The 26,938-nt window shown below is 28.8% G+C and overlaps 1 protein-coding gene across 2 annotated transcripts; it reads right to left on the bottom strand.

The window, feature by feature from the left end:
* Window positions 1–6,684: 6,684 nt before the first annotated feature.
* Window positions 6,685–18,058, bottom strand: LOC123269505 (acyl-CoA synthetase short-chain family member 3, mitochondrial). Of its 2 annotated transcripts, none has more exons than XM_044735243.1 (13): window positions 17,842–18,058; window positions 17,364–17,532; window positions 15,205–15,370; window positions 14,727–15,016; window positions 11,526–11,622; window positions 11,224–11,432; window positions 10,934–11,162; window positions 10,759–10,869; window positions 8,768–8,967; window positions 8,546–8,691; window positions 7,214–7,436; window positions 6,955–7,130; window positions 6,685–6,876 (listed from the first exon to the last, which is right to left on the bottom strand). In XM_044735243.1, exons 2-13 carry the CDS (start codon window positions 17,467–17,469, stop codon window positions 6,781–6,783), a joined length of 2,049 nt encoding a protein of 682 aa, XP_044591178.1. In that variant the 5' UTR covers window positions 17,470–17,532; window positions 17,842–18,058; the 3' UTR covers window positions 6,685–6,780. The 2 variants fall into 2 exon arrangements, with proteins under 2 accessions (XP_044591178.1, XP_044591179.1); XM_044735244.1 differs by lacking the exon at window positions 17,842–18,058 and adding an exon at window positions 17,622–17,802.
* Window positions 18,059–26,938: the final 8,880 nt, after the last annotated feature.

The following is a 26,938-nucleotide window of genomic DNA, read 5'->3' as shown; positions in this document are numbered from 1 at the left end:
TGTAGATGATCAATGTCAATCGCGGGTTTTATCATAGCAAAATATAGATAGATAAAGTTAGTGTATAGTTAGAGATAGAAGTGAAGAATGAACAGGAAAGTCGTCACGAATGAAATATTTTGCTTCTGGGCAACTGACTCGACGACGTTCAGAGTGCGATAACCCACAGCAATACGTATAATGTATAAAGCACAGAGCGTAGATACATATATATATATATACATAATATATATGTATAATATTATATAGCAAGAATGAAGCAGTATATGTATTGAAAGACTCGAGAGGGATGCAGAGAAGTCGGATAGGAGGCATCCACCTACACTACATTACCGTGGAGCTTTTACTGCCGGAGGTGCAAGGAGATCCCGAGTTGTGGGTGCAGTGTGAATGGATAGGAGGGAAAATGCCGAGTATCGTAGTAGTCGGTGATGCGACGGTTCTCTCGCGATGAAGCACGTTGTTTCCACTTTTAACCGAAGAATATGGATTTTATGCATGAATAAAAGCTGAAGCGCCTTCTTTAAAACTCAATCCCCTCTTCTCTTCTGTATTTCATATTATATACACTACATTATATATATATAGTTTTTGGGTATATATCTCCAAAGTTACTCTCATTTGATGATGAAGCTTTCGTAATATTTCGACTTACTCTTTTTATCTCGTATCACTTTCATTCTTTTTCTATGTAAATGTGAGCGTGTCTGTGCAAAACATTCGCACTTACATGCTACTTTTTACGAGTTAATGCAGACGCTGTGGATAATTTGATGTATTGCAGTAGTAAGGTAAATTTATTGCTTATATATTGTCACTTAAAAAGATTAAAAACTTTTAGTTACTCGTTATTATTATTATTACGGGAAATTTGTTTGTTTTATTTTTTTAAGTAAAAGGGATGACAAGTTTTTTAGACTGATGAAAAAATTAATTTGATTGAAGGGAAAAATTATTAAGCGGAAAAATAATTTTGAAGAATTTGATAAAGTTGAAAAATTTTTGAATTAAGAGAATGGTCTTGCACAGTAAAAAATTTTGTGTTAAAAATTTTTATGTTAAATATTTAACACTTTTTTGTGTTGATTTAACAGAATAAAGTTCCGTTGTTCCTGTACTAGATCTCCTAAAGGACCTCCACAAAAAAGTGTTTGGCGGTGATGAAGATATCTCTGATCCAAATTATCAGAAATAAAAAAAAACAAAAGATTTATTTTTAGGATATATGAATACAGGTAATGATCGATGGAATAGTCAAAATTTTGATTTTTGACAAAATGGCGGCTTCCCAAAGAAAAAAAATCGTTTTTTTCAAGAAAATTTACAGTTTAAAGTGGCTTAAAAAATCGAAATTATAACCAAAAACCTTATTCCTTCGATTATTATCTGTTACAAGTATCTAAGAAAATCGTGTGAAAATTTCAAGCCGATCGGTCCAACCGTTTCGGAAAAATTTTCCTCACCGACTTTGAAAACACCGTTTCGAGAAAAACGCGTTTGAAGTTTTGGGAACCGTTTAAACTAAGTTAAAAAATCTTTACAAATAAGCTAATTTCTCCGAAATTATTTGCCAGATCAATGTAAAATTTTCGAATGATATGCTCAAATATATGAACATTCAAAATATGCAAAAAAAAACAAATTCGATTTTTTCAAAATTACAAGTGGATATAACAAAAATTTTTAACACTAAGTTTTTTGACGCAAACTTTTTTACTGTTTAGTTAAAATAAATTTTACTTGAATCGAAAATTTTTTTCTTATTTTTTTATCAGTGTAATTATGTACAGAATGAATTGTTAAGTAGAAAAAAAATTTTTTCTTGACTCATCACTATTTTAATCTTCATTAATTTTTTTACTTCAAGTAGAATTTTTTTTTTTTTATGTGTTCACAGTCATTTTTTAATGGCCATTAAATTAATACAAAATTATAAAGTTAAATTTTTCTTATAATATTCATTTTATCTTCTATAAATTTTATTTAATGAAAATTGAGAAAAGAACTATTTAACTCTTCTTCCTTTATTGAATTTTCATAAATATAAATAAAAATTGTATTGACGGGAAGCATAAAGGCAAAATATCTTATTTAAAAGTATCTTGATACTTATACTATAAAAGATGAAATTGTAATGAAAAAAGCTTACAAACAGCGTATGAATAAAATGAATAACAAGACTAAAGAAATAAATACAGAAATACTGATTTTGATTAAAGGTAATATAATATAATATTGTAATCAATGAGATAAGTGTGCGTCGAGGAACTGTCAATTAAATTGAACGACATTCAATAAAAAAAATTGAGTAGCTGGGCGCAATATTACTAGTAGGTGATATTGAATTTCTTCAGGGTTTTCCGAATGCTTTCATTCATATCAAGCCCAAAGGCTTCAATCGTGCTCGGAGATGTAATAGAAAACCTCCTCTTGCTCTCCTGACGGGATGACGATGCGATACCAAACATTTTTTTATTTTTTATTTTCTATCCTTCGCTCGTGCTAACCATTCTACTCGGTAACGTGTGAGTGTATAACGACTCAGCCTCATCCCCTAGACGATGAATTTTTTAGAGCGGTATGAAAGCCTAAAGGTTTTTAACCCTTTCTCTTTACTTTTTTTCACATCTCCCGCGAGAAAAAGAACCCGTCACAAAGGATGTGGCTGGTAGTTTTTATCCGTGACGCATGACGTTGTCACATATTTTACATGAAATATTAAATTACTAATTGTCAATATAAAATTTATAGATTCATTTTGTCGCGACTATTATTATGCAGTGATAGTAGACTCGAGAGTATACTTACATTTAATTATTTAAATTTTTGTTATCAAAAAATTAATAGATAGGGTAGAAGTACCGTTTGTAATCACTGTACCGTTTATGGCCATTTATTGTTCAAATAAAAGATAGAAATGAATTTATATTAATAAACCATTACAAACTCAATTTGTTTTAATATAAATTTTTTTAAATTCAACAAAAATATGCACGGAAAAAAAAATTTCGTTCTGGTAACGTAACTGTAGAGTTACCACAACTATACACAGTTTACTGTTCGTTGTAGAGTTACAGAAACAAAATGTTATTTAGTTCTGATAACTCAATGTTGTTGAGCTCCCAGAGCTCTACGGGATTGTTCTCAGAGCCAAACGGTATAGTTGGGAGCGCTCTACGTTGCGCAGTAGTGGAGTGCGCTTGATATATTTCATAACTTTCTGAAATGACAAACAGAATTATTTTGTTACACATCCATATTATTAAAAATATATGAGGACAATTAAGTTTCCAGTTTATTTATTTAAGGAAATAGGTTTTTTTTTTTTTTTGTCAAATTGAATTTCGTTAGAAAAGTTTTGTATTTATGGTTTTTCAAGGTTTATTTGTAGTGACTGTTAATTTAATCCGAACAAGAACAGTTTCACTGTAAAAAAATCGCGCCAAGTCCACGTTCATAAGACTATCAAGAAAAAAAAATTTCTTTTTTCTTTACAAAAAGATATAAAATAAAAAAATTAAAAAATCCAAGTAACCGATATGATTGTATTAGATTTTCGGAAATTAAAAAAAAAATTATTGTAAATTTGAAAATTAAAAAAAAAATTTTGGAACGTATTTAGTGTGCGTGGTTGCAAAATATTTGACTTTTAATGAAATTCGTAAGATCTATTTACCAGAACTTTAAAAAAATTGAAATACACAATGACGCACACCAAGTACGTTCCAAAACTTTTTTTTTAATTTTCAAATTTACAATAAAATTTATTTTAATTTCCGAAAATCAAATACAATCATATCGGTTACTTGGATTTTTTAATTTTTTTATTTTATATCTTTTTGGAAAGAAAAAAGAAATTTTTTTTTCTTGATAGTCTTATGAACGTGGACTTGGTGCGATTTTTTTACAGTGAAACCGTTTTTGTTCGGATTTTAGTATTTTTTGTAATTATAATAAAAATTTACAATTGGTACCAACTTAAATCTCGCGTTGGCTGCATTTTTTATAGCAAACTATCCCCTTGAAGCTACAGTTTATGTAAAAACAATTCCAGCGCACCCTGGCGGATGTAGATGCAAGCTGTGAAATGTATTTTTTTAACTGTAGTTTCCCATCTATTGGAAGATTACCATAAATTCTCGAATTATTTAGTCTGTGGCATGTCACTTTTTACATAGAAAATAAGTTAGGATCGAAATTTTTGAGCTTGCTATAGTTTGTGCTGATAACATTTAATAATTTCAAGTAGATTAATTGTTATAATTGAATATAATTAATTAATATCAGTAAAATAAAGCATGAATTACTGTTATAATATAAAATTTAGGAACAAGAAGTACCGTAGAATTAAATAAAATTTTGCAACCTCAAAATACCGTTCTGCTTACAGTAAACACAGTCGGTAGTCTCGCGCTCCGTTTACAACGGATTTGAACGGAACTTGGCGCCAGATTCTACCGAATCTGTGGATTTATTAGTTGAGTATATTGTGATAATTGATAAGTTATCGGAGTACATTAAAAAGACCCCACTTAACACAAAATAAAATTTGTTTTCGTTTATTTATTTTTTCTTGTGCATATATGGTAGTGATTTTATGTCCAATATTTATTGATATAATTAAGAAAATAAGATAATTTTGTGACGACCATATTTTTATTTTACAAATAATTTTTATTTGTAATATAAGTTCTATTATTATTTTATTTCTATTATAATACTATTCTTATTCGTCATATACAATTATTTTTGGCAATATAAATTCATTCTGCCGCTTTTATTATTTATTAAATTATCAATGCTAAATCGTAAAAAAAATTATTAAACAGACTGCCAAAAATTTGTTATAGTCTCAGAACGATCCTGTAGAGTTGTGAGAGGTAAATAACGTTTAGCTCTCAGAGCTCAACGATGTAGAGTTGCAGGAGCCAAACGGTATTGTTACTATAAGAATACGTTAACCTACTGGAACTTTTTACAACTAACTAACTATTATAGAGTTCCTATAGCAAAATTTTTTTCTCCGTGTGGTTATAATATTATAATTTTTTATAAATTAATTCAAATGTTAACTGGCCAAAAACGGTGCTAAGGTGGCCAAAAACGGTACTTCTACCTTAGATTTATTTAACATTGCACAACAGTAAAAACTGCTTTTTACAATTTTTCATCACAGTGTATATATTATATTAATCTGCATCTTATTAAATAATTAAAGCTCTGGTTTTAGTACCAATTGTTACTTAATTATTTCATGTTATTTTTAATATCACTCTTTACTATATTTTATATTTTAAATTTTAGACTTTGGATTTTAGTATCAGAAAGCTAATATTTTTATAGCACTGAAATTAAAGGACATTTGATCATTTTTTGGAATAAAAAAAAAAAAAATAATTATGATAATAAAGTTGAGAAAAAAAACTCCACATGTAGCAATTGTAAAAAACGATGAATCTAATGTTTTAAAATAAATAAAATGGTGATAATTGAAAAAGAAAAAAAATTTTTAAAAACATAAATTTACAAAATTTTAACAAAAATTAGACTTTAAGAAAAAAAAATACTGCCTGTAACTCATTAATCCCTGATTAGAAAAAGAGATTTGAAAAGATTCGAAATGGCTCAAAGAGACTAAAAAAGATTTAACTTGACGAATATATAGATATACATTTTGCATGTGTTGAATCTTTTTAAATCTTTTTTTTTTTTAATAAGGGATTCATTTGACAAAATAAAATTTATCATACAGGAATTTAATTTTAACTTGAACAAAAAAAGATAATTTTAAAACCTCCATAAGCAACTATAGAAAAAATAGATATACCCCAAAAATGTTTTGTCTACTCATGGTAAAATTTTATTGACTTTTTTCACGAAATTACCCTGATAGCCAAGTTGGTCGCAACTTTCCGTCGATTTACTGCCGCAACTTGTCACCAAGTTGACGGCAAGTCTTGGAAATGAACTCGGTTGTTCACCAAGTTGACACCAGGTTGTCGGCAAAAATTGCTTTCGAAACTCTTTCGCACCAAGTTGACGACAAGTTTCTCAAGAAATTTGGCGACATATTGCGGCAGTAGATTGGTCTTGTTTTTCTCAGAAACTTGTAGCCAACTTGACGCCAACAGTTACAAATTCGGAAGTTGACCGCAAGTTGTCGCTAAGTTGGTGGCAACTATCTGACACCAACTTAGTTGGTCTGAAACTGTGGCTATCAGGGTAAAGTTGCTTATAAAAAAAAAAAAAAAGAAAAAAAAATTACAAGAAAAATATGCTTTACATTTTTATAAAAATTTATGTCAATTTTATCTAAATTTTTTGGATATTTTTTACCGACAGCAATGATAATTTTTTCCCACACCACGGTAAAGAAGGTTGCAAGCGTTAACGTTAAATTTATATATTTATATATACTTCTTACCAGGCAAGTTGCGCTCTTGAATGTGTATCAACAGATGGCGGAGCGACTGCTAATTCAAACCATATAAAATCTAAAAAAATTTCCCTGAAAAAGCAAACTACAAAAATCTAAAGGATTGATGATATTTTATTGATAAAAATTATAAAGTAACATAAAAATGTATCAAGATAATTTAATATAAATTACTATATTTGCAATGTGAACCATCAACGCGTGATTCACAACTGTAAATATCAATTTTTAGAAACAAATTAATCTTTTACAATGAGAAATCACCTACATCTAAATACACGTGTTTATAAATAATAATTACACAATTAAAATTTAAATATTTAAATAAATTCAAGCGGATAAAATTATTGTGGGTCTGGCACTGTTTTAGCGTAGCCTAGTTTGTTCAAAGCTCGCTTGATGTCGACAAAAACGCTTGCATCTTCAATAGTACTCGGTATCTAAAAAAAAAAAAAAAAAAAAAAAAAAAGAGTAAAATAAAATAAAAGTAAAATAATAAAGAAAAAAATTTTATGTACATGAATAGCTCTTGAACGCGCCATATCGGCGATTGATTTTCGGATCGTTTTTCCTGAGCGAGTTCGCGGTAACCCTTTGACTGCAGCAGCAACTTTGAAAGATGCGATCGGTCCAATAAGCTGCCTTACTTTGTTAATTAACTCTTGATTTATTTGTTCTTCATTCTTAGTCGTATCTATAAATAGATTTGTATGGCTATTATTTATTATGAAGGCGACGCAATTATTGCAAGAAAGATTAATTATGAGATTATGTAACCTGTTCGCATGACGTAAAGACATAGCGGAATGTCTCCCTTAGTAGGTTCAGGTACACCGACAACGGCAGTATCAACAATGTCGGGGTGACTTAACACAACATCTTCCAATGCTGACGTCGATAATCTGTGACCAGCGACATTTATTATGTCATCATCTCGCGCGGTAACGTAAACATATCCATATTCATCAATGTAGCCCGCGTCCATCGTATCGTAATAACCCTAACAATTTTAAAAATCAATATTCATTAGCAATTAATGATTGATTAATTTAATGCAATTGATTCATGTAAACTATAGCGTATTATCTTTGATATAATTTATACTATTTTTTACTATCAATTTCCTCTTCCTAATTCATTTTTAATTATGATTATTTTTTAATACTTGACAAATTTTCTTAATTAAATAAATCTATTTTTTTTTAATTTATTATTTAAATTAACTTAATTTCTTGGTGACTCAGATTTTAGAATTAAACCTTTAAGATTATAGATAGATATTGTTGATAAAAACATTTTGTCACAACTTTGAAGAAAGAAGTTCACACTTTAGATTTAAAATATAAGAAATTTTTATGACAAACTTTTTTTTTTTATTACCAAAAACTTTTTAAAATTTTTTTAATTTATCTGTATCTTGTGAACTAATGACATTTTTAAAGATATAAGCTCATCCTAATGTTATACTCATCAAGACCTTTCATTTAAGTACCCACATCAATTTTTCATATATTTATATATATTATATATATGTATACATGAAAAATATATAAAAATGCATGTGAGTACTCAAATGAAAGCTCTTGATGAGTGTAACATCGGGATGAGCTTATATTTTTAAAGACATCAATAATTAAGAAAGTACAGTGCAATTTAACATATATCTTGTGAAATATTGACATTTTTAAAGATATAAGCTCATCCCGATGTTACACTCATCGAGACCTTTCATTTGAGTACCCACATCATTTTTTCATATATTTATATATATTATATATATATATATGTATATATGAAAAATATATAAAAATACATGTGGGTATTCAAATGAAAGCTCTTGATGAGTGTAACATCGGGATGAGCTTATATCTTTAAAAATGTCAATAGTTAAAAAAGTACAGTGCAATTTAACAAAAGTCATTATATAATAAAGCAGTGTACAAGAGTTTCAAAACTTCAAGCTTCGAAATCAAATATTTTAAAAATTACATTGTTTATAAATTTTATTTTTTACCATTCAAAGCGTAATTATTTAAAAAATAATTGTAAATCTTTAAAAAATTTATTTTTAGAACAACTACCTAAATAAATAATAAAATTGATACGTACAGGATATTTTGAAAAGTAAATATCTTTAAAGCGTTCAGGTGCTTTGTACAGTGTCGACATTGTTCCAGGCGGTAAAGGTAATTTAACAGCAATCCTCCCCAATTCATGGGTCGATGCTTTACTTCCGTCTTCGCGAAGAATTTTAACTAAAATTTTAAGTAAAACTTAATCATTCAATTTATGAAGAATAATTAACAAAGCAAGATTTTTAATATAAATTACCATTGTATCCGGGAAAAGGCATTCCTGTACAGTGTTTGGGGGGATTTAAGCTGTGACCTAGACCAAGACAAGTCGCTGTTATAGCATGACCGGTTTCGGTTTGCCACCAATGGTTCAGAATCGGCACTTTGAAGGTATTTTCAGCCCAAGACTTGGCCTCGTAATCGCAATGTTCGCCCGCGACAAAGATTGTTTTCAATCTATAATTCGTTATTTCATCAAATTTTTCTCTTTTTACACTGATAGAAGGATTTATTAACTATTAATAATTTAATTTATTTGAAGACAATTATTTAATTTATTCAATTTTAATAAATATTTTTTAACATTCAATAAATATTTATTTAGGAGTAAAGAATATTTATTAATAGTTAATAAGTATTTATTGATAGTTAACAAATATTTATTAACAGTTAATGAATATTTTTTTTGAGTGAATTTGTTTCGCTAGTAATGTCATATGATATGAAGATTGCTTACAAACAAAAATTATCTTTATAAATTATTTGCATTAATTATATTACATTATAATAATGTTTATTTTAAAATACCAAATTCTATAACAGCTCATAATTATCTTTTATATTTTTTAGTATAAAAAACGTTAATTTATTTAGTGAATTGAATTATTATCATGTATTCCAGCTATAGAGTTATAAAAAGTGTCAAAAGAAAACCGCTCCGCTGGGCGCTTTATAAAATTGCATTTTGCATGCCTTAAGCGCGAAGCGCGCAGGTATGCTCTACTCTCGCTTAAAAATCGTGATTTCGATTAAAACGTGATTTTCATAATTTAAACGAAAAAAAATATGGATAAAAAGCATATTCAAATAAATAATAGTAACTACAGAACACGTTAAAAAATTTTTCTTATCGATTAAATAAGATTTCTCAGAAAAAACTCGTTTTTCTGATGAATTAAATGAATAAGAGCGTGGTATTCACGGGAGCTATGGGCTTGATAACACCACAACTTTGTCAAAAATCACTTTCACGATTTAATTTTTTTTTGTTTTATTCCTGAGGAAGTTTATCAAAACCCTTGTGAAAATTGCGTGTCAAAATAATTCCGTTTCGATACAGTTAATTTTTTTCGATTGTCAGTTCGGTGACTTTTTCTGCGATTTCGGCAGCCATATATATTATTTTTCATAAACAGAATTGAAATAACTATAAACAAGCAGAAACTATACATACATGATGGTATAATTACTAACTGTTTTATCATCTGTTAAAATTTTTCTTTAGTTCGACCTACAGAGGGGATAATACTACTCGCGGGAAAATTCAAATTAAAAACGAATAATTTTTGTTATGATCTAAATAATTTATGTAAACTTTATTATATTATAATTTATTTTCCAAACTTTTTAGATCTAGACTTGAAATTTAATTAGAGTATTGTTTTGACGCACAGATTCCCAATTCTATCGAATTGGCATGCACCTTTTATCCATGTAATTATTCTAGCTAATATTCATTGTAACTTTCAATGTGCAATCATTATAACATCCCCGTGTCTTTCTTACAAAAATGAATAATAATTGATATGAAAAAAAAAACATTTGTAATGAGCATTGAAAGTTTCAGTTAAAGAAATTGCAGGTCTCATAAGTAAAGAAAATTAATAAAAATTCATTATTTCTAAGTCAAAAAAATATAGGTTCCGGATAAGTAATTACCACCCTATCATATACCAAAACCTTCTCCGAAACACGCTGCATCTCAAGGTATAAATATTATTTCGATCGGTTCACTAGTTTTCGCAGTATAACCGGACTAAAAAACGGCTCTTCATATATTAGTATAGATAAATATTTGTTAACAGTTAAAAATATTCATTAACCATTAATAATTATTTATTAAATCCTATGATGTTAAAAATTCATTTATTAATAGTTAATAATGTTTATTAAATATAAACAAATTCTTCTATCAGTGTATTAATAAAATTGTGCATTAGTTTATTAATTTATTAATAAATAATTTACGATTTTAAGGAGTAATTTCGACCCAAAATAGTCTCTGGATCGGCACGACGCAGCACTCGGAAGGCTGTTGGTACCGTAAACAGAGCATTGACTCCATGCTGTTCAATAATTCTGAAAAAATAAATATTGTCTATCAAACGCATGAACAAATAAAAAAAAAAAAAAAAGTCCTTACCTAAAGTATTGGCTTGCATTGGGCGTACGGTCAGGTTTTCCCTCGAACATAACGCTGGTTATACCGTAGAGAAGTGGCGCGTAACAAATGTATGAAAGTCCAACAACCCACCCAAGATCAGATGCCACCCACCACACAGAGTTTTTGTCCATCCCATAAATTGTCTTCATTGTCCAGCAAAGAGTCGCTATATGGCCACCTACGGGTCTCTGTATGCCTTTCGGTTTATCTGTCGATAGTTATGCTGATTAACTATCCATTCAATAGATTAATTAATAAAAAAGTATTACCAGTTGTTCCCGATGTGTATAAAATATAAAGAGGATCATTAGCTTCAACCGGTACGCAAGGATGAGGTAAAGATTGCTCAATCAACTCATCAAAGTCTTCTTGGTAACTTTGTAAAGGCGCTTCCCACACATTTCTACGCTGGAAGATAATACACTTCGGTCGGCGTACAGATATTAATTCCATCGCTTCTTCTACCATTGTTGTATATCTTTAAACAAAATATTTATCTTTCTGAGTTATAGTTTGTACTTTTTTTTCTAAATTGCTTTATAAAGTTTTATTATACGGCTTGATTAGGTACTTTATAATTCGAGTAGGCTCCAGTCCACAGCTAGCGGCAATGATAACTTTTGGTTCTGCGTGATCGATACGTGTTGCTAATTCATTTGGGGCGAAACCTTTTAAATAAATAAATATATTATTTTATTGGATGGAATTTCACGATAAAGTGAAAACGTTTTTTTTTTTTTTTCATTTGTTCATTCATTGTTAAATTAGTACACTGAAAAAAAAATTACTGATTAAAGTAAGTGATACTTCATTTTGCTACTTTTTTCTCTTGTTTATAAATTTTCAATTGAAAAATTTGTTATTTGGAAGTCAATGGTGCTATAAATCATGCAGTAAACTAAAAAAAAAATTGGGTTGGTTATTTAAAGTAATTTTTTTCAATAAGCTTATGCTAAAATAGGGACAGACGCTTGAAATGACGTCACGAGTCTGAGATTGTAGCGCGTGGTTAAAAATACCGAGTTGGTATTTGTTATTTTTGATTTGATTTTGTGATTTATAAACATTTGAAATTTTAGAAACCCTTCAGTCACATTTAAATCTAACCGCAAATTATTTTTATAAAAATTTTTACATTTTTTATGCAATTACTCAAAAATTGAGTTTTGAAAAAAGTCTAAATTTTGCTAAAAAAAATTTTATTATAGTTAATAAAAATTAATTTTTTGAAAATTTTACATTAGTGGTGTCTATTAATCTATATTATAAAAAGAGTAAGGAAAAATGTGTGTCCAGGATAGTCATATGATAAAATCGGTTTTTTTAGTGAAATTTAATGTCATTGCAAAGGTCTTGATTTGAATTTGTGCCTTTTCAAAGTTTCATATCATTCCCACCGATTGTCAATTTATTATGATAAGTATTTAGGCTGCATTTGAAAATTTTCTATCTCTAGATACATTAAAAAATGACCTTGTATCTTGAGAACTATTGACATTTTTAAAGATATAAGCTCATCCTGATGTTACACTTATCGAGACCTTTCATTTGAGTACCCACATCAATTTTTCATATATTTAGATATATTATATATATGTATATATGAAAAATATATCAAAAGTGCTTGTGGGTATTCAAATGAAAGCTATTGATGAGTGTAACATCGAGATGAGCTTATATCTTTAAAAATGTCAATAATTAAGTAATGACCTTGTATCTTGTGAACTATTGACATTTGTAAAGATATAAGCTCACCCCGACATTACACTCATCGAAACTTTTTATTTGAGTACCCACATCAATTTTTCATATCTATATACATAAAAAAGAAAGTGGGTGGGTATGTTCCATATAGGCTCCGAAACGGCTGGACCGATTTCAATGAAAATTTCAGGGAATCTCTAGATTGATCTGGCGAGTAATCCTGTAAAGTCTGGCGGTGATCAGAGTATTTTTTTTTTTGGAATTGTCAATGATATTTTTTTTATTCCTAATTTTTTATTACTGATATTCTATATTCTATTGTGTTCATAATCCAATTTAAGATTTAAGATAATACGAGTGACAATGACATTGTAGAACATAATAGCTCTCTGGACATACTGGGTAACCCACAACCAATTAATTACAGCACTCTTGTTTCCACCTTAATATCTTTGAGATGAATCTCTCAGATAACTCTTTATAATATCATTTCCAAAAATTATGTTTTATAAGATAAAAATTGTGTCATAGTATTATTTTATTATATTTGTAAGATTGTTTTTTTTTATAAAAATGTAAATATGTATACATCGCATGCCACTAGTATATGATTACATTGTAGCGACCCTGTTATTGGCCTTAGGGCTGTTGGGTTGATTGTATATGAAATTAATAAATAAATTAGTATATTGAAGTACATTTTGGAAATTTAATTTTTTTTTCATTACTTATATAAGAATTGGTGGCATAATTTCGAGTGTAATTGGTGTAAAATTATATGGGAAAGTGAACTATGTTATGTTCACTGTTGAGCATAATAATATTAATTATGTAATGATGTTGGGGATTATTCGGCACTTTATATTCTCAAACTTAATGAACATCAGGTAAATTATTAGTTAATTCACATCATTATAGATATGTAACGAATTGATTTTAGATTGTTCATATTTTCAATGCGCAAGCTCGACAACGAACTTTTATTGTGAATATTCAAGCGAGCCCTATTTGATTATTGTTGCGTTCATCGTAGAGACAATATTGTGTTAACTGATATGTTTACGGGTGTAGGTGATGATCTTGACCTTGCAGAAAAACGAATAGAAAAAAATTAGGACGACGGTTGACCCTAAAGGCCATCCCTATACCTTCCCGCTCATTTTGAACTTGAGCGCTCAAAATTTCTTCGAGCTCAAAAATAGGATTTTTGTGTCATTTTTAGCTCTCCGAGCTCAAAACTCTAATAGCAGTTTAATAAAACACATTTTTTTGGATTTTCAAACCGCAATAACTTCTGAATGAATGAACCGATTTTCACGCGGTTGGCAGCATTCGACGCAGTTTTTGAAGCCTCATAAAGAATCTTTGAGTATGGATTGATCGAATTTGGAATTTCGGAGTGATTCCGAAAAAACACTTTTTTCAGTTTTCTTTCGACAACGATAACTTACGAACGAATCGACCGATTTTGACGGGACTGGCGGCAATCGACGTCTTTCGATGTTAAGAGCTAATTAGTTTTTGGAATCGATCGATAAAGCCGTTTAAAAGTAAATCCAAGAAAACCACATTTGAAAAAATTTTTTTTGTAGTTTTTTTGAGATTTCTCAAAATCTACCGGCTCGAATCGGTCCAAATGATAATTATTAATAATCTACCGGCACGAATCGGTCCAAATGACAATTATTATTATGGCGGTTACATTATTATATTGATTGATGTCTTTTGAGAATAATTTAATTCCTGTATGCTTAAATAAAGCCCGGCGAAGTGGGCTGGGTACGCTAGAATTTATATATATGTATATATATGTATATATGAGAAATATATCAAAATTCATGTGGGTACTCAAATGAAAGCTCTTGATGAGTGTAACATCGGGATGAGCTTATATCTTTAAAAACGTCAATAGTTAAGAAAATACAGTGCAATTTAACAAAAATCATTATTTAATGAGGCAAAATTTTGTTTATTTATAGTTCACAAGCTACGGCAGTCACATAGTGACTGCAAGGTTGCTAGTTAATTAATTAATAGGTTAATAATTTTTTAATCGATGAAAAGTTACCTCCAAAAACAACAGAATGAACAGCACCAAGACGAGCACTAGCAAGAATAGCAATGACTGTTTCAGGAACAAGAGGCATATAAATTAATACACGATCGCCTTTCTGCACTCCCATATTAGCTAGTGCACCGGCAAGTCTCGATGTTTTTTCTAATAATTCATCGTATGTTACTTTTCGTATCGTTGATGTCAGTGGGCTGTCATGAATCAAAGCGACCTTTTTTCCGTAACCAGCTTTGACATGACGATCCACTGCATTGTGACAAGCGTTTATTTCTCCACCAACGTACCTGCGATAAAATACAATTAAATTTTGATGGGACCTGCCAGCAATAAATTGACATTAAAAAATTATTTTTATTTAATTTGCCGAAAGGTCAGGCAATAATGTACAATTAAAGGAATTTTACCACTGTCCGAAATTTTATTTATTGAGAGAAGGCGAAGATAATAGGTCTCTAGATAATAAACAACTCACCATTTAGTGAAGGGCTCATTGGAATTATCCAGAACTTTATCCCAATATTTACTCCATTCAACTTCTTCGCCGACTTCGGCCCAAAACTCTTCTGGATTTTCTATAGACTTTCTAAATATTTTATCGTATATTTTACTGTAGTATGGATTTTTATTTAATATATAATCTGCAATAAAAGTTTCAATAAGTACCTACAATTTTTTTTATTTTTTTCCGAGTAACAAAATAAAATAAAAATAGTTTATAACAAAAAATTTTTTTTGATTTATTATCTTTTGCTTTCGATTCTTGTATTAAATCTTCTTATGTTTTAAATAATTAATTAACGAGACTTATACCTACACTTAAACTTTGAGTAGTACAACAGTACAACTTCTGCGTCTTCTCAACTTGTCTTTTACCTTCTATTTACTCGGTTGAGCGTTCGTACATATTTACGACAAGATAAGTTGACACGGGTTATAAGTTTTAAAGTAATCATCGGAGAGTTAAAATTGTCGAGTTTTAATACTTATATTATGCACATCAATAAGCATTACACTTATTTTATTTATTTCTATTAAATTTTTAGTTAACTTAAGATTTAAAAATTTTGAAAATGTGAATTGAAAAAAATTTTTTTTTTTAAATTGCACTTATGACGTTTTCGAGCTCTTCGAGCTCAAAAATACAATTTATGTGTTATTTTGAGCTCCCCGAGCTCAAAGAGATAGCTTTGCTATGCTTTTGAGCTCGAAGAGCTCAAAAGTCTTATCAAAATTCGATGAAACACGATTTTTCTAATTTTCAAACTGCTGTAACTTTTCAATAAATCAACCGATTTTCACGCGGTAGGCGACGATCGATGTGGTTTTTTGAGCTCTATAAATGATTCTGAACAAAAAAATTGATCTGATGAAAAATTTCGGAGTTATTAAAAAAAAACACTTTTTTCGATTTTTTTCGACAACGATATCTCACGAACGCATCAACCGATTCTGACGCTCTATGTGGCGATTGATGCGGGATTTCAAGGTTAAGAGCTGAATAGTTTTTGAAGTTGATCGAATCAGCCAATTCGGTGATATTTAAAAAAAATAAAAAAAAAAAACTTTTTTTTGTCACTTTTTTCACTTTTTTTGCAATTTCTCGAAATCTACTGATCCGAATCGGTTCCAACTTGCAGGAAATCTAAGTTTGGCGAAGCCCTTTCGAATCGGTCAAGCTGTTCAAAAGTTACGAGACGTTTACATACACACACACACACACACACACACACACACACACACACACACACACACACACACACACACACACACACACACACACACACACACACACACATACAGACGTACGGACATCATCGTGAAAATAGTCAGGGAAGCTTCCTAGGACCTCGAAACGTCGAGATCCGATGAAAACTCGATTTTCGAAAAACGGGGTAAAACCAATAACTTCTCGATTTTTGAAAATTTTCAATTTTCTTAGCGAGAAGTTAAAAATAGTTTTTTCAACACCGGAATCTCTTGAACGAATTGACCGGTTTTGATTCGTTTTATAGAATTTAACGCGGTTTTTTGAGTAAAAAGAAATTGCTTCAAATTAATGATAACTTTACAGAAATACGCACATATACATATATGTACACTTCAAGATATCCTTCTGGGAATAGTCATAATAACTTTTAGAATCTCAAAATGTGCAAATCTGATAAGAACTCGATTCCCAAAAATCGGGGAAAAATCAATAATTTTCCAATTTTTGATAATCATCGATTTCCATACACGAAGAAGAAAAAATAGCACTGATTACTATTTTGTACAGTACTCAGCACTGTTTTGGAAGAAAATGAAGTTAAAATATTTGGGACAGTAGAAAGTGCTATGTAAAAACTACTGACTACTGACTGCACATTACTAAGTCGTGAGCTGGTACTAACCAGTCGTGTCTCATACAGCACTCTCTACTGTCTATTAATACTTTCCTAATGTTTGTACGAAACAGTAATCATTGCTTTTTTATTTTCTCCGTGTAGCCGGAAGTTGAAAATTAAGTAAAGAAATATACAAAATAATAAACCTAGCTTCTAAAAAATTGATTTTTGGCTCACTTTAAAAAATTAAACAGCAATTTAAAAATAATAATGACTTATTTTATTATCAAAACTAAAAATGACTTACCACTGTCGTTATCTTTTCTAGCGTATTTAGATCTAACGACTCGTGAATCAAAAGCTTTGTCAAATTCATCAAAATCATTGGTGTCCAAAAACTCAGTGTCCGGCATAGCTACTACTTTTATTTAAATACCGCCTCTGTATTTCATTAACAAGCCCATTCAGCGGATTTTCTGTTGGCAAAAGATTGAATTTACAAGAAAGTGTAAAAAATTTAAAAGATAAATTCATATGAATGCAACACAGAATCTACGACACTGACCACTGTACCTTGAATCCACTTTCTTACAAATTTACTTTTTTTTTTTTACTTTTTATTCTAACATAGAATATGATATGATAAAAAGGATGAGGTAGTTTTAAACTTTAACGCTCTATTGACACATTCTAACTCAATTTAATCTGAGCAAGTACACTCGTCTTTTCTAGACTGGTTCAACGAACCCTCGGACGGCCAAGGAATAAAACTATATTGATGTTACCTTTAAGTCACGAGAAAAGTTGTGTTCAAGTTCTGCAAGTGCAACTATTTATTTTTTATGTGAAAATACGAGGATGTATTTTGTTTTATTATTTTTTTCGAAAACGATCGATCTAGTTAGCGAAGAGATCCTTGTCAACTGAACGGCTAGCTGACTCAACTATTGATGAAAGTTCGAATCGAAAGTCTGCCGCTTTGTGCGCGTATGCTAATTAATCATTAACATTTTAATTGGTATTGTTTTAAAGAGAGAGTATCACGTGATAAATTTCCTGGTGACCTTAGATCCCGTCAAGTACAATGTTCATTGTATTCAATAGTTTTTTGCTCAAATAAATAAACAAAGTCTAGTTTTTTTATTTCTTTACTTTTTTTTTTCTTTTTGAGAATTTATTATTTTTATGAGACGGTCTAAAAAAAAAGTTGTTTATTTTTCTGTACAGTGAAAAGTAATTTTTTAGCTTATATTTCACGACCTTTCAAAGCACAGTGATTGATAAAAAGTAAAAATGATAGTTAAACGAATTTTTATTATTGAAATATCGATTTCAATTTGTAACAGGGTGAGAAAAGTAAATTAAAAATTTTTTACGTTTTCTTCTCAGAAATATTTTATGAAAAGATCGTAAAATTGGATCAGGTTGGTGTTATACATTGATAGAAGGATTTATTAAATATTAATAATTTAATTTATTTAAAGACAATTATTTAATTTATTAAATTTTGATAAATATTTTTTAACATTTATTAATAGTTAATAAGTATTGATTAATAGTGAACAAATATTTATTAACAGTTAATAAATATTTTGTTGAGTGAATTTGTTTCGCTTGCAATGTCATATGATATGAAGATTGCTTGTAAACAAAAATCATCTTTATAAATTATTTGCATTAATTATATCACATTATAATAACGTTTATTGTAAAATACCAAATTCTATCACAGCTCATAATTATCTATACTAATAAATCGAGTCGGTTTTATTTTGTCCGGTTATACTGCGAAAACTACTGAACCGATCAGAATAATACTAATACCATAAGATGCAGCGTGTTTCGGAGAAGGTTTTGGTATATGATAGGGTGGTAATTACTTATCCGGAACCTATATTTTTTTGACTTAGAAATAATGAATTTTTATTGTAACTAAATTTATTCTATTCGAATGTCATTTGTTTAAAATAAATTTTTTAATTCTATTGGTTATGTTTATATACTAGGCAGATTTCTTCACTTATGAGACCTGCAATTTCTTTAGCTGAAATTTTCAATGCTCATAACAAATTTTTTTTTTCATATCAATTATTATTCATTTTTGTAAGAAAGACACGGGAATGTTATAATGATTGCACATTGAAAGTTACAATGAATATTAGCTAGAATAATTACATGGATAAAAGGTGCATGCCAATTCGATAGAATTGGTAATCTGTGCCAGTCAAAACAATACTCTAATTAAATATCAAGTCTAGATTTAAAAATGCAATTTTATAAAGCGCCCAGCGGAGCAGACGAGTAACAGCTAGTCTATACTAATAAATGGAGAGCCGGTTTTTTTTTGTCCGGTTATACTGCGAAAACTACTGAATCGATCGGAAAAATACTAATATCATAAGATGCAGCGTGTTTCAGAGAAGGTTTTAGTATATGATATGGTGGTAATTACTTATCCGGAATCGATATTTTTTTGACTTAGAAATAATGAATTTTTATTGTAACTAAATTTATTCTATTTGAATGTCATTTGTTTAAAATAAATTTTTTAATTCTATTGGTTATGTTTATATACTAGGCAGATTTCTTCACTTATGAGACCTGCAATTTCTTTAGCTGAAATTTTCAATGCTCATAACAAATTTTTTTTTTCATATCAATTATTATTCATTTTTGTAAGAAAGACACGGGAATGTTATAATGATTGCACATTGAAAGTTACAATGAATATTAGCTAGAATAATTACATGGATAAAAGGTGCATGCCAATTCGATAGAATTGGTAATCTGTGCCAGTCAAAACAATACTCTAATTAAATTTCAAGTCTAGATCTAAAAATGCAATTCTATAAAGCGCCCAGCGGAGCAGGCGAGTAACAGCTAGTAGGGTTATAAAAAGTGTCAAAAGAAAATTGCTATCTTTACTTTTTATTTTAAATAAATATTTGTTAACAGTTAACAAATATTCATTAACCATCAATAAATATTTATTAACGGTCAATAAATTGTACTTAATAAATTAATTATTAACTTTTAATAAATATTTGTTAACTGTTATCAAATATTTATTAGCATTTAATAAATCGTATTTAATAAATAATTTAATAACTAAGGTAAAAGCCCCAATAGATGATCACCCCATGTATTTGTATATCTATATTCACAAATATAGGTATACAAATACATGGAGTGATCATATACTGGTACATAATCATATATTGGGGCTTTTACCTTACTACTAAATATTTATTAAATTCTATGATGTTAAAAAATCATTTATTAACAGTTAATTAATTTAGGATTTCAACACTGATGTTACTAATTTTTAATCAATGTTCAACTGGATATTAATTTAATTTAAAAAAACGACTTATATATTAAAACAAAATTATAAAATTTAATAAATATTTTATGTGTGAAACTAAATTCGAATTTGTCGACATTACTCTGACTATAAATCGAGTGTGTCATCACGTAGTTCACGTTTCTCGACGTCAAACTGTAACATTGCGGAAAATGAGAAGTTATGAAATAAAAGTTTTGAAAAAAAACTAACAAAAGTAAAAGATATTAAATAAAAATGAGACAATCAGCTTCTGTTACACTGACACTTTTTGTTGCACACTAGATAAACATTATACAGTGAAAAAATTAAAGCGATAAAAATAATTCAAGAGAAAATGACAGTAAATTATGTACTTGGTCTCTTCTATGGTTTTGAAATAAATTTGAAAAGTCTTGATTAAAAAAGTATAACTCATGTGATACGCGTTGATATTTATGACATTTCCCTTCAACATCCGAGAGCGAGAATAAAGTTCAATCAACTGCAAACTTAAGGTGGAATGGGAATTACTCTTCCTTAGGATATGAGGGTCCCGTCTTCATTTGTGATGCACAAGAAACTAAACACAATTTCAAGAGTTTTCAAGTTATTAGAAAATTTTTATACTTTACTATCTTATTACATTTATAAATCAATGCTCGATTATAAAATAATACACACCTTTAAACTTAATTTTTTTTTAATTTCGATAAATAAAAATGAGCTTACTGTTATTATTTATTGATTATTAAAATGTGCTGTGATGGGAAATAATTTTCAATGCATAAATAAATAATATAATATTTGTTTCGCGTATAAAAATTATATCATTTATGTATAAATAACTATTGAGAAAATATTTAATAAAATTATTATTTATTATTATTGAAAATTTTAATTATTTCAGTGACCAGTTGATGCCTCGAGAGATCACAAAAACTAACATTGCTCTAGGTCGTAACTGTGACAAATAAATTTCATGGAACGCAGAAGATAAAAATATAGAATAAAATGGTAAAATGTTATCATAAAATAAATACCTCTTTTGTCATTTTATAAATAACTTTTATCAATAGTCATTGCATTGTTAATAAAAATTCAAAAAATTAATGTATTCAACTTTTTTTTACATTTTATTTTTTGTTAAAAATAAAAATTTTTTAATTTCGAAGCAAAGATAAGGCATAATTTATCGTTTTTTGTTGAAATTATTTAAAAATTAGTTTGTACAGTGCGATTTATTTTTTTTTCAGAAAACATAAAAATCTAAACATTTTTAAGAATTTTCGAAAAATTTGTCAATTTTTACGTTCAAAAAAAAATTTAGAATTAACGCAATAATTTTTCAATATTTTTTTTATATTCTGTATCAATATGATACGTCAATTTCTTTAATTTTCATAATTTGAGTGAGATAGGGTTCGATTTTTAACTTTAAAAAATAATGAAAATTAAAAAAATTGAGGAATTGACAATTTTACCCAACTTTTAAAATAATGATTTTTATTTTTAGCTTTTACTTAAGTCACTCTTTGGTTGTTTTCCTTCTGTTCTATTGATGCGTTTGCGAGAAGTGGAACACCAGTTAAGAAGTTAAGTTAACCGTGATGAAATGAAAAGTGTAAAGAAGTAAAAGTTACAAGTTGAAAGAAGACCAATCAAATAACATCATGAAGAACAAACAATTCACGTGTTTTGCATTTAAAATAAACTGATGCTGACGCGCTTTTGTATCAACGGCTTTTCTCTAATTTACACGGAAAAAAAAAAATGAAGGAATTTTTACTATTTCACTATTGTAATTTTTATTAAATTGAATAGTAACGGTGGACTATACTTTTCATTTAGTAATTTTTACGATCTACTATTGTAAATTTTATCCAACAAACAAGGCTAGCAAGAAACTTAAAAAGTCGAATAATATAGAGCAAATTATACAATATGCATAGAAAAAAAGAAATATTTGATCGAAATAAGATTTATTTGAGCCAAATATATAAGATAGTTGGATATGGCCAAATAAATATTTATTTCTGGTAAATATATAATATATTTGAGCGATTTAGTTGCGTCAAATAAATAATAGTTTATTCATGGTAAAAAATATGGTTTATTTGTGGTAAATAAATCATAGTTGACGACAATAATGAACTTTTAAAATTTATTGTAACATTAAAGTTAGCAGTCACTTGACCAATTTTTAATTTTATTTAACAAATAAATTAATTCTAAAAAATTATTTTTTAAAAATTGCATTTTTAATTTTTAAAAATTTCTACATGTCAATTTTCTTCTCTTATTTTTTTTGCCATAATTTATTTATTAACAAAAGTTCTACAAATTATTAAATATCTGCTAAATTATTTTTATCAATTTTCAGAAATTATAATGGCTTTAAAATGAAAAAAAAAAAATGATTTTTTATTCTTTTAGTTGAATAATGCAATATTTAATTGTATTTAATAATGAAAGTGTTAATTGTAGGTTAAGGATAATTTAGATTTGTTTTCGTAAAATATAATATTTATTAGTTATAATAGTTATTAATTAATATTAATTATGCAAACACTATTATATATGCAAATAAACTATTTTTTGAAACGTCGATGTAGCTTAAGTTGCAATCAAAACATTCAAGTTTTGTTTTCAACGTTCAAGTGACGTCATGAGAGCAGTAGTTGAGAGTTTTAATGCCAAAGATATCGTTATTTCGGACAAACTTAGCATCTTCACCACAAATAAATGATATATTTCTGACAAATAATAAAATAATTCGAGTCAACTGTTATATTTACTTGTACCAAAATATATATGGTTGTCATAAAGAAATATTTAAAAATACGACTCAAATAAATTGATTTATTTGAGACAAATAATTCTTTTTTTCTCTGTGTTTGTAAACTTTACAATTCAACTATTGTAAAAATTGACAGTCGGTTTTTTTAAAAGAAATTTTAGAGAGGGAGAGAGATAGGAGGTTGGACTAATTGGTACTTATACAGTAACCGAGAAAAAGATCGGAATTTTCGTCCTATCCGGGAATCGAAACCCAGAACTTTTTGTCGGCAGCCAGAGACTGCAGAGGTTCTCCCTCTACGCTATCCGAGGTAAACTAGAACCCACGTCCTTTAACATTTACATAAACTCATAGTCTAGCGCTGTGCACGGCCATCGCTCACACTAATTAAGAAACATTCCAATTCAACTATTGTAAAATTTGTTATAGTTCTATTGGAAAGATACAGAGGTAGCACTGGAAATTTTAATCTCTTACTTTTTACAATAGTAATTTGTAAAATTTCGTGAATAAATAGTAAAATTTCTTCTAAAATATTTGAAAATTAATAGTAATAAAAGTATAGTCCAGCTTTACAATAGTTGTATCGTAAATTTTCCCAGAAATTTTTTTCCGTGTACTCAATTAGTTCATAAACGGACGGAATATTACTGGAAACTTATGGGCTTATTTTTTTAATTAGTGTAATTTTGAATTTCAATTAAGCTCTAATGTCAAAAGTTTAATGTAAAATTGATTTTATGCAGTGATGAATAAAGTTATTTTTGTTGAAAAAAATAAATTAAATTTATTGAAATTTAAGAGGCCGTAAGTCACATTGGAAATTTAAGGTGATACAGGTGAGTAACTTTTGTTAATTTTTCATATGACGCTTGTTTTTTATCTGCTAACTGGGTGGATCATAAACATAAAATATTCGTTCTATTTATTCCGAATTATTCGAGGCCACAAAAAGTTTTTTTTCTGCCCTCCGGCCGGAAAGTGGCAACTTTCTGGCCGCTGCGCTAAACAAAGTTGCCACATTCCGGCTACGTCGAGCAGAAAAATAGTATACACACCTTGGCCAGTAAATAAGAAAGCCTCAGATCACATGTTTGTCAACCTCGGCTTCGCCTCGGCCAACAATTACATGTGATCTGAGACTTTTCTTATTTTACTGGCCTAGGTATGTAATATACTATTTCTTTCAAGTAAGGTTCAATAAAATTTTGTGTGGTCATGATTCAAGAAGTTCTGGTTATTTACTTATATATTATTAATAAATAATTTGAAAAAATTTTTTTATTTAATTATTGATCGAGATAAGAATCACTAAGAACACTGTACTCATAAACAATGAATTAATTACTGTGCAACTACCCCTATAATAACTATTTTTGGAAAGTGAGTAAATGGTTGTAGATAATATAAAAAAAAAAATTTTATTTTATTTTATTTTAGAAAAAAATTGACCATAAAAATGCATCAGTAGGGATCGAATTTCAAAGCACATAAAAAAATTTGAGTATAAATTTTTTTTATGACCTTAACTTTATGTGAAGCGTTCCACATTTTTACAAATATAAGTAATGCTGTGAAGCGGGAAAGAATAGGAGTTACGGTAATTATTACGTGAAGCGTTCCACATTCACGTGACAGGATATTGGTAGGAAAGGATTGAGAAAGGAATGTGGAGAGGATCATCTTAATGTGAGTTTATAGAATATGCGAGAAAAAATTATTAGATAGCTCAGACTGGGATTCGAACCCAGAACCTTCCGAAGACATGTCGGCTACTCTACCATTTGAGCTATCCGGTCTATACTAAATTTCCTTTCGCTTATTCTATATACATTAAGCCACACCGTCCATCTTACGGCAAGTATAAGTTATGACAAATAATAAAATGAGCATGAAATAATGTAATAAAATAAGACATTTTTTTACTTCGAATCGTTACTTTTATGTTTCTACTGTTGACCAATTGAATACAATAGTCATGCATGAAGAAAGTGATAAAATAATATTCAATATCTCATTCATCAACACCCACACTTTGAATTACTTTGAAGTTTTTTTCCCTTTTATTCGAAGCCACGTGAGTTTCCTTTTTACCGCAAAAATGTCATGTGACTCAAAGGACTCTGTTAGTTATCAATAACATTACACAATATCAAATTCAACGTCAGCGCTTTGATATCAATCCGGTTTACTTTTTTTACTGTCTTTTAATTAAAATAATCGGAACATTATTTTATTGTAAATTTAAATTTAAATTAATGAACTCAACGATGTTCACTAACAATCAATTAAAAATGTATTTAATTTACGCACATGCTTGAAAAATCATTAAGTTTTTTTATTAATAAAGAAAGATATACTGTAATGAATTCGATTGAAAAAATCGGACCGAAATCAATAACTTCCTTTTAGTGGAAAATTGAAATTCGAAGAGTCACCAGATATTAGACGTTCTGAGAGAGTGGCTGCCAAACAGAACAATATCACATTTAAAATTCCTAATTTCTCAACTACCGTCTACGAACATTCATTGCTGATTTCATCGATACGCCTCTGGAGAGAATTACCACCTGATGTCACAAATGCACTTAGCATAGATACTTTCAAGACAAAAGCCTACAAATTCTTCCATGACCTTGAGCTTAAGGAGAACTTGAGTCCCGGCTTCACCGATGATGATTCAAATCATCAAAAAATTGGAGTGCTATAAACTATAAATTTAGATCTAAACCTAGTATGATACCCACTTTAAAAACTTCTTGCCTTCTCTTCAGCTAAAACTGGAACTTTAAGAAATTTCTTGCTTACGTTTATTTCACCTTATATATTTCTTTTGATTGTAAAAAACTGATGATATTTTTTAGATCTTTTGATTGTTTTCAATATTTGTAAGCAAAATCTTAATATTGTTACAATATTTATTTAAAGACGTTTATACTCTTACATGTACTTTATATTCTTATATTTTTGTACTTTTGCCATTCGGCCATTGCCTTGGCATTCAAATTAAATAAATAAATAAATAAAATAAATAAAGGCGGGAAGTTAAAAATAGTAATTATTTTGTTGGGATATTTAAAACAATACGGTTACATAATTTAGTAATAACAATGCTTGAAACCTCTGAAGAACTTGTTAATTTAAATTACCTTGAAATTCAAGGGAAATTATTGTATGCGGGTTCAAAGAGTTATTTTCTACAGTATTCTTGTCGGCTGGTGTTGTCGGGTGCTAATATTCTATGAAACTATATTATAAATATTTTTAAAAAGTATATGTTTTCAAACTGAAGCTATATTAAGTTCGTATAGCTGAGAATGCAATTTTAAAAATCGATACTGCGATAATGAAATTCTAAATTAGAGACTTTCGATGAGAAATGTAAATTATTAAGTGACAAACTCAGCATGGCTATAAAATTGCACGACTCATAATGCATGTATGAGCGATTTTTACGATTGAAAAATTTTTAATTTTTTGTACATTAAAAATTCAATTGAATTAAAACAATTACAGTCAAATGCACGGAAAGAAAAGTTTCTTGACTGGAGAACAAAATTCTTGGCTCAAGAAAATTTTCGGGTGCCTGAAGGAAGACCGAAGTTGTGTTGGCCGAAGTAAAAATTTTTCAAGAAATTCTATTCTTGGTGGAAGTAATTTTTTCTTAATTAAAATTATCATAAATACTTGATACAATAAATTTTTATAATTGATCAAGATTTTTAGATACTTTAGGGAAGCAGCGCCACCTACTTCAGCT

This window comes from Cotesia glomerata, linkage group LG7, assembly GCF_020080835.1.
Source record: "Cotesia glomerata isolate CgM1 linkage group LG7, MPM_Cglom_v2.3, whole genome shotgun sequence".
Classification (NCBI taxonomy): domain Eukaryota; kingdom Metazoa; phylum Arthropoda; class Insecta; order Hymenoptera; family Braconidae; genus Cotesia; species Cotesia glomerata.
The sequence above is the reverse complement of the archived record's forward strand: the minus strand, read 5'-3'. Positions and strand labels throughout refer to the sequence as shown.